Source organism: Pempheris klunzingeri, chromosome 23 (genome assembly GCF_042242105.1).
Source record: "Pempheris klunzingeri isolate RE-2024b chromosome 23, fPemKlu1.hap1, whole genome shotgun sequence".
In the NCBI taxonomy this organism is placed as follows: Eukaryota; Metazoa; Chordata; class Actinopteri; order Acropomatiformes; family Pempheridae; genus Pempheris; species Pempheris klunzingeri.
In genome coordinates, this window is record NC_092034.1 from 3,458,725 (window position 1) to 3,473,257 (window position 14,533).

Here is a 14,533-nt window from a genome sequence, read left to right on the forward strand (position 1 = left end):
CCTCCCCTCCTTCTCCTCTTCATTTTTGTCCCCCCTCGTGAAGGAGGAGGAGGAGGAGGAGGAGGAGGAGGAGGAGGAGGAGGAAGTGAACGGCAGAGATTAGCTGCGTTGCGTTCCTCTGCTGCTGACAGGCTGTGTCTGTAGATCCCTGCTTTGCTGAGTCACCACTTCTCAGCCTCTATACATAGTTCCACACAAGACATCATCTCAACTCAAGCCGTTAATGCAGGCACACACACACACACACACACACATCCGGTGGTAATCTGAACTAACACCTCCACTGTTCCTTCTCTCCTCCTGGAGAAACGTGGATCACTAGCTGGGAATTTCATGAGGAAACATCAGGTCTCCCAAGTGGCAGGCTGATGAATAAGAAGAAAAGCTGGTGCTAAATCACAGTCTTTATCCTCAGATTGGAGGTCAACAGGGCCGCCGCCATCAGAGTTGAAAGGTCACAGTTTTCTGTGGTGTGGAGATCCACCTGGAGGCAAAGCTGCACAGGTCACAGATCGGTCAGTGGTGCAGCAGCATCATGTTGTCGTCCTCCTCGGGCATGCTGAGTTGAGTCACGACGCGGACGTGAGAGATCTTCTTCACCGCCTTGTGAAACACCTGCTTTAGGTCCTTCGACTCGCTCAGTGTGGCGCCGCTGGGGGGGCTGAGAGACAGAGGGGGAGAAGAAACAACCAACATTAATGTAAGATGGGAAACAAAAATGGCTACCCTAAAGCATGAAAAGAAAGGAACCGCTTCCTTGCTGAGAATCAGATGAGAAAACTGATGCTGCTCTTGGAGTCAGGACGTGATTCGGTAGGCAGAACCAGGCTAACAGTTTCCCTCTGCTTCCAGTCTTTATGCTAAGCTAAGCTAATCATCCTCCTGACTGAAGCTAAGCCCTGAATGCACAGGTAAAGAGTGGCTTCCATCTTCTCATCTAACTCTCAGAAAGAAACCAAAGGAGACATGTTTCCCAGAACGTTAAAATATTCCTTCAACTAGAAAAACTAACAAACAGGTGAATTCACCATCCTGACCTCAAAAATAGAAACTCTCCCCTAGAACACTTTAGTCTGTGTCTATGCTTTTTCTTTCAGAGATTTGAGGTTTTAGAGCAGCAGCAACGGGATGTGATATATAAATATATAAATATATATATATATGTATTTGGAGTTTTTTAAACTTGTAAAGTAGAAGAACTGAGTTTTGTCAGTGACCAACAAATCAAAATGGTGATTTTTCTCTTCTAACAAAAGAATTTAATGGACAAAATCTCCACATCCCTCGCCTGAACTGCCTCCAAAAGTCGCTGTGTTTTATTTGCATTCCTCCACATAAACATGACCCACTCAAAGTGTTAAAGCAAAGACATCTGAAACCTGCAGCATGAAACGTCTGCTGGGTAAAATGTGAACATGAACACTGTCATATATGGTTTTGAATTGATTGTAAATTTGATCTACAGTCTCCAGATGCAAACAGAGAACTTCTGCGTGGCTATTTATCTAATGATAATAATAGTAATAAGAAGAAGAAGAAAGGGGGATTTTCAAAATAAAAGCCTTCACAGAGAAAGCCACCTCATCAGAAGCCTTCATTCGACGAGCTGCTTTCTTCCGAACCTTTGAGCGGATCATGTTCAAAATGCTAAACTAAATGCAAACAAACTGCAGCGACACCCTGAGGCAGTTCACATCCCCAAACTGTGTTTGCCAAAGGACGAGTCACATTTCCAACCAAGCCAGTAATGTTATACATTTTTTTCAATGCATAACATTACCTCAGTTTTTCTTCTTTGCAAGTTGTTCCTGTTGTAGTTTCTCGGCTTTCCGTTTCTTGTACTGGGCTATCTCGGCCATCTGCAGCCCGTGGGCCATTTGCCTGTTGGGATGAAGTGAACAGCGTGAACACAGCACACACAAACACACACAAACACACACAAACACACACGAATCAGCTCAGCTACTGTATGTTATATATGTTATGAATTGGCAGAACTGTGTTTATGCTGGCTTGTTTGCCTGCTTTACATTTTGCTGCTGTGCTCAGAGTTCAATTTATTTTTAACTGAAACAAGATCGTCCTGGGAAAGATGCTTATTGTGATTATTTCCAAGCATTAATTGAGAGGATCAATACCGATCTTATATCGCATCAGAAACAAAAGAAGAAGATCCCTTCCATGCTGCACTACAAGCCACATCATCACACACACACACACACACACACACACACTCTTGGTCCCTGCAAAGTCTGAATGAGGACTTTGCCCTTATTTGTGTGTGTGTGTGTGTACAGCTTTTATCAAAATACACTCAACATTTGTCTCAACAGATTTCTACCAGTACTATTTTTGAGAGTCTGTGCAGATAACAAGTCTGAAAGAAGTTACTTGTTGATTCTGTTTCTGGCACCAAAAACTAATTTTACGGTCAAATCTTTTTTTTTTTACACGAATAAGAAAATTACACACAGATAAATAGACAACACAATAGACCCAGACAGGCAACTGTTGATGATGGCAGCAGTCGATGATGGAACAGAGTGAGAGAAGCTTGTTTTTAAATGGGGAGAAAAGAATAAGTATGAAAAAGAGGAGGAGAAAGGACGCTTGTTCTTACCCGGTCTTGACTTCAGGAGGAACAGGCAAAGGTTTGGTAAATCCATCCCTCCCCACGAGCCAGTAGGTCTCCTCCGATGCTTTACCCTGAAACAGAGACAAAGACATAGCAGGAATGTGCAGACAGAGACAGCGACGGTCTGCACATGCAGAGATCTCGACTGCAGGGTCGCACCTTGACTTCGGTCTTGCCTCTCAACTCGACCTTGTAGCCGAGATTTAGGTGCTTCAGGACCTTCACTGTGCTCTCGTGGATGTGGATCCTGTAGGCTGCAGCAAGCCAAGAAAATGGACATTATAATTTCCAGGTGGTTTGGACTAAACAAAACTAGAACAAGACAAAGACAAACACGCCTGTGTGGTTATTTTCTCCATAAACAGTCACATTTTCAGTCCTTCAGTTTTTATGGGTGTGAACTTACGCAGCCCGGAGGACTCCATGCGGGAGGCCGTGGTCACCGTGTCTCCAAACAGACAGTAGCGAGGCATAGTGAGACCTACCACACCTGCTACACAAGGACCTACAACCGTCAAACACACACACACACACACTAAATTTAGTAAATTTCAAGAAAGAATAAGGACTAATATGATGCATTGCAAGTAAATTAACCCATAAGAACCCTTTTCTCCTTTAAGTAAAGTTATGGGGGATTTAAAACAGACTAAAGGGACGACATGGAACACATTTCTGAACTGATTTTTGAGATGCTTCCTCTACTGTCCAAGGTCTGAAATGTTAAATATGTCACAGCATTATTTAGTTTCATATCAACTTTTTCCTAAAATATGGTCAGGGTGGGTTCATTGTAATCTAGGACAGATTTCGAATTGTTAAAGTGTTTGAAACTCACCTTTTAATAACAAAAACAAGCGATTTAAAGTTGTGTCACAAGTTTTAATCAGACAGACCAACGATGCAGGGAGCATTTTACTGCATAGTGAGTACTCAGTTTATCAAATCAGCCTCGCACCAGCTTGCAATCCTATCTGTGTCATGATTTGTGTGTGTTCCCTCCTCCCTCACCTGTGTGCAGTCCTATACGTATCCTGACAGGGACGTCAGGCATGTGCCTCATTTTGAAGGTTCCCACGGCGCTCAGTATGTCAAGGGCCATGTTAGCTATCTCTGCAGCGTGGCGGTTTCCGTTACGGACGGGAATACCTGACGCCACCATGTAAGCATCACCGATAGTCTCCACCTGGAGAAGAGCCGAAAAACAGTGAGCATTCATGTGACGCAAAGAGATTTAATGTGAGATTCTACAATTATTTATATTAGCATAACTGAATAGAGGATTTAAACACCTTGTAGACGTCGTGGTTTCCTATGATGGCGTCAAACACCGTGTAGAGGTCGTTGAGCAGGTCGACCACCTCGATGGGTTCGCTGTTGGCCGAGATGGTGGTGAAGCCAACGATGTCGCTGAAGTAAAGCGTCACGCTGTCAAAATCCTCGGGCTTGACTACACCGCCAACCTTCAAAGCCTCGGCCACCGACCTGAGGGGAGGAGAAGACAATAAAAAACAAGTGTCTTTATGTTTTTGTGTCCATGAAAACCATCTATTAATTAATCAGCGTGTGTTTTGTGTACGAGCGCGTCTACGTTAACTCACGGAGGCAGCATCTGTGTCAGCAGCTTCTCCGTCTTCTGCTTCTCGATCTCCAGCTCCTCCGTTCGCTCCCTGATCAGCTCCTCCAGGTTGGACGAGTACTGCTCCAGCATCCTCAGCATGGAGTCTATGATGTTGGTCTTCCTCCCCTTGTTGATGTTCTTAAACTGAGAGGAGGAAAAGAAATAAAGGACAGGAATAAGATACAGAGCACAAGACATGTCGAGATGTTAAAAAGATTAGTAGTCCTTTATTATGATTATAATGAATTCTCAAGTATTGACTCAAAAGTTGATTTTACCAGGAAAAATAGACAATTTTAATTATAATGTGCCACAACTGTCAAGGTTTTTGTTCAGAATTTGTTATTTTAGGGGTTTAACACCAACAGATCAACACTGGCCACCAGAATATCAGTTCAACAGCAGTTAATAAGGCATTTTGTTGAATGTCAAAGTAAATATCTTATTTAAACAAAGTTAAAATGCAGTTATATGTGTCCTGCACAGACTTGAAGATCTTTTGGAGCCTACCAGGTCAAAGATCTCATCAAAGGGGGGCCTCTTGTCCGGCTGTTCGTTCCAGCACTGCTTCATGAGCTGGATGCACTCCATGGGAGCGTAGTCTGGGCTGACCACCGGGCGGCACAGAGGAGGGGGCTTCCGCAGCTTCTCTATTATATCTAAAGCACAGAGAAACGTCGGCTGTTGTGTGGGTGGTCACTTTTCCTTTAGCCACGTTAGCGGTTTGGGACGCCTTGACTCAAAAGTCATACGTCTTGGATTTTAATCCCCCAAAACACGCCAACGGCCATGCTAGCAGCTTTGTGAGCTAAATACTAACACCTGCGTGTGTTCCCAGTGTTAACATGTTGATGTTTAGCTGCTATTGTTTCACCATTTTCACCATCTTGGTGTATGAGCGTGTGAGCTGAATAGTATTAACACAAAATACAAGCAAGGGCTGATAGGAATGCCATTTTGTGAAGTTGTTATCTTGCCTTCCGCGGGCAAGTCCAGCATGCAGTATGGAGGCCCTCTGATCACCACTTCCTGCATGATGATGGCAAAGCTGAACACGTCGCCTAACGGGGTCCCGTGAAACCCCGGCTGCCCCGAGATCCTCAGGATCTCTGGGGCCGTCCACAGCAACTCTGGAACAAACAGGACCGGATCAGTTTGCTACCACGGTGGCGACCGCAGACCCCGATTCATAATCTTACGTGTTCTCTCACCTTCTGCGGGCGGTTCGATGTAGGGGAACCTCTGAGCCTCCAGAACCTCGTTGTAGCCGAAGTCTGTGATCTTCAGGACAAAACGCCCGTCCACCACACAGTTACGAGACTTCAGGCGAGTGTGGGACACACCGCGGTGGTGGAGGTACTTCATACCCTGAGACAGACAACAAACAAGTCTTCAGCAGTGGTGGGATGCCACTAAACCAAACTGATGTACATATCTGAGGTCTATTGCTTTTCTTCTGCACCACATTTCAGAGGGAAATCCTGCCTTCCCTCTGTACTGACCTTAATCAAATCCAGCAGCAGAGACGACTTGAACATCCAGTCCAGTTTGACGTCTTCGTTCAGCAGCAGGTCCTCCAGACTCCCTCTGGAGCAGAACTCGGTCACGATGGCGAACACGCCACAGTCGAGAAAGAAGCCGAGGAAAGGGTTGAGATTCTCGTGGCGCATGTCCTTCATCTGTGGCCAAAACAAGGAGCATTTTTTAACAGCACTTTGTCATGTTGGTTTCTGTTACTAGCTGTGGTATCTCATTGTGCTTTGTTAATTACAAACGGGCACAAAATGTCTTTATCTCACGTACCAGTTCAAACACCAGGCTGGTTTTGGGGTTGATGTTGCTGAAAGCCCCATCAGGAAGTCTCTTCAGCCACGCCCAGTCGCCCTGGTGGAGAGAAACAGTTACTGATGGATTAAAAATGTCCCCAAACTAAACCCACAAGTTTATAGTGGTCTTACAGTTGTTTCTAATTCTAGTGTTTCTGCAGAACATTATGATCTTTATTATGAACAGTGAGGATGAACTTTGACCTTTTGAACATCAAATGTCATCACTTCATCTTATGAGACATTTATGTAAAATCTTGTTATAATTAACGTATAAATTATCTGAATTAGTGTTTTCTAAGGTCACAATCACATTTGATCACCAGAATCTAATCGTTTGGACATTTGTTCAAAGTTGTTTCAAAGATATTTCATGCGAATGGGACGGACAGACAAAACATAAGACATTCACATGCAGTTAAGGTTAAAGGTTAAAGGTTAAAAGCTTTTCATTTTTCCAACTGAACCTATTTTTCCCTTCTTAGTCTTTGACTTTAGGAAGAACTGGAAAGCAGTGTTGTAACTGTGCCTCACCTGGTAAATGACGACGTTGGAGTTCTCGTAGGTGGCCGGGGATTGGGTGGAGACGCTGTGGTCTGACACGCTCCGCATGCCGCTGGCCCTGCTGTCGTCCATACTCAGCTTCTGTAAGTTCAGGATGCGTTCAGGGGCAACATCAGTAACACACACAAACAGCTCCTGTAATGAACACATGTAAAAAAAGTGTGACGCAAATATGCAGACAGATGCTGACCTTGTTGCTAAGCGACGGGTTTATGAACGTGACATCAGCCAGAGTCAGCACGTTCTTGTTTGGCCCCTTAACCAGTCGAATTTGGTTAACGCGTCGCCTAGGCAACGGGAGACAAGAGGGAGGCAGCGGGAATGAGTGATGCACAAGTTATGAGTCCGTCTCTCAGTCACAAACAGCTGCTTTATTCATGACTGATTGTAAGAAAAACACCAAACTACAAACAACTACGCATTGTTAATAAAGTTTTTTACCCAGAGATAATATTTATCTTTTTAATTAATGATGTTCTGGACCTTTCAGGCCATCGTGACTCAGGACTTTGTACCTGATGCAATAAATAAGCGCCGCTGCAAACATAGAGCCGAATATTGTTCCGAGGAAAATGCCGATGGTCAAGAACAGATCCACCCCTGGAGCAGAAAAAGAAGAGTTTTGAATGAAGATGTCAAAAAGGATGGAGAGTATGTGTATATATATATGTGTGTGTGTGTGTGTGTGTGTGTGTGTTTTCCTAACCCCCTGAGCAGACGACTCCAGGAGTAAACCAGCAGGAGGAGTCCTTCCTGGGTCCGTAGCCACGTGGGAAGTGGATTTCTCGACCCAGGAAACGCACCATCCCGGCCTCCATGTCAATCCTGTCATTAATCGATTAGATCAATTAATGTAGTTCATTCAGCATCAATGCAGGCACATCGTAGAATACAACCTGAAAAATGTTGGTATGGCCCTTTAACTCATCAGCTTGCTGTCTTTAAGTCACTAAAATTGCTGAAAGTTTTCTTTTTTCACACTGAGTGCTCTGTGAGGGACTTGAAATAACTTGATGTGCTTTAACAGGAAACACTAAACACTTGGTCTCGGTCCTCGTATACCTGTACGTGGGCTTCAGCTGCCAGGAGAGTCCGTCTGTGTCCAGTATGAGGTAGTTCAGCAGAGCTGCTCCAGAGCTGTTGGTTTTGATGGGATGGCTGAAGCCCTGAAACGAAGATACGAGACGTAGTTTGAACTGGAGCTTTTATTGTGGCTTTTTTTCAAGTATTCATCTATATAATCTATTTTGATTGAGACAACTGGGGGATCAAACAAACCATCATACAGCAAATATTATGAGATGTGCTTCATCTAGTTTAGGAACTAAAGATAAACTAAGATATTTGGCTCCCACTTGTGTTGAAGACCATCTAGGCAATTTCATATTTCTTGTATTACGGATATATTTTCATTTTGTCACTATTGTTGGGGCCCATACCCTGAAATTTGGCCTGAATGATTATATAACTCCCATTTGCTAATATCAGTATTAATATTAATCCAAATGTAAATATAGATACAAATAAAATACACTTTTTTAAGCCTTTTTTTGACAAAGACCATGTTACTGCTTCTACTAAATGAGGTTTATCTACAAAGTTAAAACAAGAGATTCCCTGTCTGCTCTAAATCCTCTCAGTACCTCAAAGTCCAGGTTGCGGGTTCGTCTTGCCAGGTTCCCCCCAGACATCCACTCCCCAGCTTGCTGAACCTGGTGCACCGCATGAGCCATGAAGAAGACGGAGCTGTAGATGGTGCCAAAGAGGGGAGACACCTGCAGCACAAACAGAGAGAGTCCAGCTCATGCTGCCTCGCTCGAGGGCGTCTCAACAGTGCAAAACCCCCTCCTGTCCAAACTCAACACCCCCTGTGCATCACCTGCTCTGGCTTCAGCGTCCTCGCCACCTCTCCGCTCTCCATGGCCTCTCTGTAGGCTTCGTAGAACGACACCTGGGGTGAGTCGATGGTGACGGTCAGCACGGCGTCGTAGGCCCGCAGCAGTTTGCTGTTGCGCTTCAGAGGCGGGTAGCTCACGTTGCGGTAGGGCAGGCTGTAGAGCAGGGTGTCGTAGGGCACAAAGACCAGGGAGCCGTCGATCATCTGCATGTCGTAGGCCGTCTCCAAGAGCAGCTTCTGGGCCGTGCCGCCGATCAGCGCCGAGTGCATGCAGAGGATCACAACTAGGACAAGACATAAAAGGGGGTTGCAGGTTACAGGAACAAAGAGCTGATGCATCAATAGAGGGGTCAAGCATGGATGAAACAACTAAAATTAATATACAGGTCTGTAGGTCTTTTAAATAAAGTGGAACTCACTTCGTATTTCTCTCATCTTGCGGACCTTGGACAAAGTCCGCCTGATAACGTGGGGGGTGTTCTCCATAAAACTGACCAGTTTGACCGGCAGGCCGTGGCTCCTCAAGGAATCAGCTACCTGGATGGGACAAAGACAGCACAAGATGAAAACCATGAACTCAAACAAGGAAATCAGGGTGCTTGAACAGCTAGAAAGCAAATGTAAAAACACACACAGCAAAATGTGCTACCAAAGAAATGTGGCAAGGAGAAATATTCAAACCTTGGTGGCTGTCTCCATCCAGATGTCCTCCGAGGACGAGATGATGCCGATGTGGGCCCACTTGAAGTAGTTTATGACGCTGAGCAGCACCCAAGTGGGCCTCGGCATGGAGTGGGCAAACGTTGGGTGGCTCCTGACTTCGTCCAGCTCATAGCCAACACAACTCCAAGAAAACAACGGCTGTTTGAGGGATGTAGAGAGAGTTTTTCATGGCATCTTCTTCAGTTAACATACAAACCTAAAATCCCCCCAAAAATTCACATGGTAGGGCTTCTTACTTTGTTCCAGCCTTTGCTCAGCATTGAAGCAGCATCACAGTAGCCAGGGTTGGCTGGTCCAATGTACCCCGAGGCCTTGGTGTGGTAACCCATGAACGCCTCCAGCGCCCTCGATGTCTCACATGGCTCCTAAAGAGAGAAACAGTTAACCAGTTTGTGTCCTCACTATTCTGACATTTAGTTAAAGTTGCTGTGCAGAAAACATTTTGTTATTTGTACTATTTGTAGCTATGGAAGGAGAGCATATGATGATGAACATATTTCCCAAATGTTGAGCAATTTCTTTAATATTTGAACTTTTCACGCCCGTCTTAGTTTTCTACCTCAGCTAATTTATTCACCTTAGCTAACGTAGCTCCATTAGCTAGCTTTGATACTTTTATTTATTTATTTCTATATGTATTTAGTGCTTTAGTTCACATTATTTTCAGGCTGGTGAAGCTGAGATCAGCTTCATACCTGCAGCACAGCGTAGTCGAACGTCACGGCGTAGGACAGCGAGGGGTCCTTGTTGATGCGGTTGACGGCGAGCTGTGCCGCCACACTGGGAAGGGCCTTGGCAAAGAGAGGGTCACACCCCCACGGACCCACCACCCCGACCTGAAACCAGACTGCCTGTGCAGGGCAGGGCAGCAAACACAGGGAGGCCAGGAGAACCAGGAGGAGCCTCAGGAGGCTATGGAGGGATGAAGGGAGCAGAGGAGAGAGAAACATGGGCGAGAGAGGGGAAGGAGGAGGAGGAGGGGAAACAGAAGAAGACGAAAACTGAAGATAGGATGGAGTGACATGGTTGACAGGACAGGAGTGCAGACAGGGAGGAGGAGCGGACGATGGACCGACGTCAGGAGCTTTGCCTGGTGTCTGCTTCCATGTTTGAGGTAAGATGATGAAGGCACGGCGCTGTGAGGGCATCTCAAGGCTCTCCACCTCCAGAGCTCACAAGAACCTGGAGGAAGACGGTCTGAAGGTGCTGCTTCCCTGGAACAACAGAGAACATGAAGCTTAAATAACAGGATTATCCGTCATGACCCACTCATACCAGCATCACAATCCTCATGTTACTGACAAAAGATAAATCTAAGTCTGATTTTTGGTGATGCTGCAGGTAAGGTACATGGAGAATGCCTGATAGGCCTTGAAGGAGGTGTTAAAAAGTGTAAATCTGAGGTATTTATGCTTTTTTTTAAATATTTTAAGTCCTTTCTGCTTCTACTCCTACATTTCAGAGTAAAATATAGCACTTTTTACTTCGCAGAATTAATCTGACACCTTCGTTATCTTACAAATTAACATTTTTTGCATTAAAACACAAGAAGAGCTAATAAATTATAATGTTTAGCAATTAAACTACAGAATAATTCTTACAGCTGAATACTTTGTACAGCTGAAATTAGTCAATTATAGATTTGCATAAAATTAATTAGCAGCTAGTTTGACAATTGCACATAATTTCACGTTTCCAGCTTCACAAATTATCAGCTTTTACTTTCTATGTATTTTTGATAATTTGGGGTTTAAACTGTTTGTTGGTGAAAACAAAAGTCACTTTGGCATGTTTACACACTAATCAATCAATTAATTAGTAGAGAAAATAATCAGCAGATTCAATCTTAATGAAAATAATCATTAGTTGCAGTCTGATGCAAAATATTTAGAAATAAACTTCAACAGTAAAATCCTGCTTTTACATTGATGGATGTGGAATAATAATCCCATGATACCTTTTATAATAGTATAACAGTAACAGGGGACATTTTTCTGCACAGAATTGTGTTACTTAAGTACATTTCCTGATTGTACTGACTTATATTATATTATACTTTTACTAAGTAAAGGATCTGAACACTTTCCCCACACTCCACATCAGACATGACAACTGATGTACTTGTACTACATGTTCCATTTTCTCCTGCTCACATCTGTTATCTTACCCCCGTCATGCATCGAGCTATTCTTGTTTTTCATTGACGGATTCCTACCCTGCATTGATGAGCTGGACTGGTCCTCCTCCTGCACCAAAGTGCCACAGCAGTGGATAGTTTCATTACTTTACATCCAAAAGGCAGAACAGAAAAGTAAAATAAATGAATGAATAAAACTCTAAACTGTAATCACCTCCCCACCATCAGGAGCAAAGTGAATGTTACTGCATTATGAGGATGCATACAAAGACGGTTTACAGCTCGTACATGTGTGTGTGTGTGTGTAAGACGACCTAGAACAAGTGTGTGACCTGTCCTGTCAGATTATATCAAATCCAATCAGGGCCTCTGTAGCTGTAAGCCGCACTGACTGAGGTGAATGTAACCATGACCATCATTATTGTTATAATTATTAATAATCTGACCAGGTTTTATCTCCCAGTTTTGTCCAGTCAGATGTGGAAATGTTTGATTCCCTTCGTGTGTTTCCAGCTTCATGTGCAGACCAGAGAGGATCGCGGCAGCAGGGGTGCATGTGGTCTGACATCCTGGTCTGAATCCTCTGGTTTTTATAAGCACTCATGGAATTTAATAGCAGTTTAATTTTATTGTAGTCATATGATGTACAGATTTACTTGTTTTAATCTTTAAATTACTTACTTCAGCTTGTCATCCGTGTTCTCATGCCTGGTTACCAGTATGGTTGTTGATTTGTGCTGCAATCGACAGCTTGCATGTTCGTTCATTTGGTGAAATGGGCTCTTATTTACTTTATCTTCTCAGTGTTATGCAGCATTTGTGTACAAATATAAGGAAACAGTGTCAATAAATACAGTAGAAATACAGTAGATACCTTTTTTTTTCACTAAATCTTAATAAAAACGAACCTCCAAGAGGCATTTTCTTCTTACTATAAGTTTTACTTTGTGATAAATTTCTCTATATTCTGGGAAGTGTAAGTGAAGGTTGGCCCCTCTGTATCCCCACACTGTGCTTACCTCTTTCTATGAAACAGCACAGTGCCTCTGTGGAAGCTAGAGGGCAGCAGGATACAGAGACACCGACTGTCCAGACAGTCGCCTGCACAGAAAACCATCCTGTGTGTGTGTGTGGAGTTTTCTGGCAGAAAACACACAGATTTCTACTTGAATCCAAAAGTGGCCTTCATAAAGCAAACACTGGCCTCCTCCGCCCTCACTGAGTCACAATCTGTCAGCGTAAGAGGTAGTAAAAAGTTACAAGGTGTTACACAATGTAAAAAGTCTGCACATCTGTGCAGGGCAAACGTCATCGTTGTGGCCTTTTCATTGGGCCGATGGCTTTAAGTTGATTATCTGACTCAGCGATTTGCTCTTTTTTTTTTACCAGGCTCAGCCTCTCCTTTGGGATTTACTCACCTGCAATGACTCAGACATGTTTTAACGTTTTTTCTGTCCAAAAAAAGAGGTAAAGAAAACTAAAGGCATGAAAATCTGCATTTTCTAAGCATCTATGTAAGAGTGAAATACCGCTGTGTGTTTATGTAACTGGAGGTGAAGTTTGGATAATAATGTTGTAACTTGTATCCCGTTTCTTACCGCTCTATCATGCACTCAATCTCTGAGCCCATCTCCACCAACATTATGTCAAGACCAAGACAAATCAGTCCAGATGTGGAGTCCTGACCTGCCAGATGAACCCTCTGACTCCCTTAACGCTGCAGTACACATTTCAATACATGCTGCTTTGACACCGTTTAAATCATCCCTACTGTATTTTTTTAAACACCCAGGTGCTCCCGTCACGCAGTATGAAGATTAATGTGGGTGTGGTGGCTGAAAGGTTTAGTTACAGGACTTTGACAGCTTTTGGATTCTGTGTAAGACCCTCAGTAATCACGTTTACGATTTGTTTGTTAACTTTTCTTTCATTATTATTATTATTAGTTTTCAGTCTCAGTTCGGTTAGGTGTAGCCACCAAAAGTACTTGGTATGGTTTAATAAAGAAAAGTAAAAGTCAAATACAAAGATAAAAGGGTGCAAATAGTGTTGTTGCCTGTCTTTTTTAAAACTTCAGTCAGTTATTCAAGGATTTGGGACAAATATTTGATAGAACAAATGTGTCAGTGTGCCCGAGCAGCGGAGGCGACCCGGGAAGAAAAATTCAGGACTCCGAGAAGATGCACCTTCATATTTGCTTTATTTTAAATGTGCAGCACCAGGCCCCTCTCCAGCATGTGCTCCAGCTCATTCAAACCCAACAACCACCCCCTGGCACATAAACCACCATCTTAAATACCTGTCCCCATCAGGCACCTACCACCTGACCGGGAAGTTACAAACCACAATAAATAAATACCACACATTTATACAACCCACATCTAACTGAATCTATATACTAAACAAATATTAATCAACTAAACCTACTCAACCTATTTAATAAATACCCCCCTAATTACCTTACACAATTATTTTACATTTATCTAAAATGAAACTCCCCTCTACCCACTAAATATGCCAGGAAATATGCATGAAGCAGACATGTGATTGTAAATTCATGAATAACATTACTAATGCAATCATGTTAAAGGTTTAATACTGAAAACAAAGGAGCCACCAGACATTTTAAACAGCAGAAAACCAGTCGTTTATGTGAAAGACCTCTAAATAACTACTTTTATTTTTTGGTTGACTCAAGTATGACCCATGGACATGTTGCTTTATTATGATGGGACATAAGTTTCTCTTCTACACTGTAGGGTCAGTCAGTGTCGACCACATGGCTCCTTCTGAGCTCATTTTGACTGAAGCAGGTCTACGGCAGAGTTCAGCCACAGGTTACTGTACACATCCGAGTAGCCTCCTTATATCCAGGTGATGACAGCCTCTGCCATAAGCTCCTCTTTGAATCGATCGCGACCTCTTTCTTTTCTGAATGGCATTTATCTTTATGAAATGGCCACTTAGCGGTCACTGACGGAGGGCCCCTCATTCTCAGGACTGACTGGCACCGCGGTGTGCAGAGGTGGAGGGGCCCCACAAGACAAGGCCCCAAACAGGACAAAACAGGCACGTTAGAAATCCACATCTCTAAGAGGATTGGTGGCTGTGAAAAGACTGGATGACACTA

At 43.6% G+C, this 14,533-nt stretch overlaps 1 protein-coding gene across 1 annotated transcript; it reads right to left on the reverse strand.

Annotated features, from left to right (window-relative positions):
• Positions 1 to 1,781: 1,781 nt before the first annotated feature.
• gc2 (guanylyl cyclase 2) lies at positions 1,782 to 10,216 on the reverse strand. Its single transcript, XM_070855191.1, has 23 exons — positions 9,962 to 10,216; positions 9,503 to 9,631; positions 9,225 to 9,404; positions 8,963 to 9,080; positions 8,526 to 8,827; positions 8,290 to 8,421; positions 7,709 to 7,812; positions 7,353 to 7,471; positions 7,162 to 7,246; positions 6,837 to 6,933; positions 6,617 to 6,727; positions 6,060 to 6,140; positions 5,759 to 5,935; positions 5,468 to 5,624; positions 5,234 to 5,386; positions 4,767 to 4,915; positions 4,237 to 4,400; positions 3,928 to 4,120; positions 3,647 to 3,821; positions 3,042 to 3,140; positions 2,795 to 2,889; positions 2,621 to 2,706; positions 1,782 to 1,881 (listed from the first exon to the last, which is right to left on the reverse strand). The coding sequence occupies exons 1-23, from the start codon at positions 10,214 to 10,216 to the stop codon at positions 1,782 to 1,784; spliced, it is 3,261 nt and encodes a 1,086-aa protein (XP_070711292.1).
• Between the last annotated feature and the right edge of the window lie 4,317 nt (positions 10,217 to 14,533).

What these genes read in the sequence shown, in the direction of transcription:
- gc2 (XM_070855191.1), bottom strand. Translation starts at nt 10,216, where the DNA reads ATGTTTCTCTCTCCTCTGCTCCCTTCATCCCTCCATAGCCTCCTGAGG. An exon ending in TGCTGCTGGATTTGATTAAG is followed by an intron (nt 5,625 to 5,758) that starts GTCAGTACAGAG and finishes TGTCTGTCTCAG; the next exon opens with GGTATGAAGTACCTCCACCA. An exon ending in GAAACCACGACGTCTACAAG is followed by an intron (nt 3,822 to 3,927) that starts GTGTTTAAATCC and finishes GCTCTTCTCCAG; the next exon opens with GTGGAGACTATCGGTGATGC.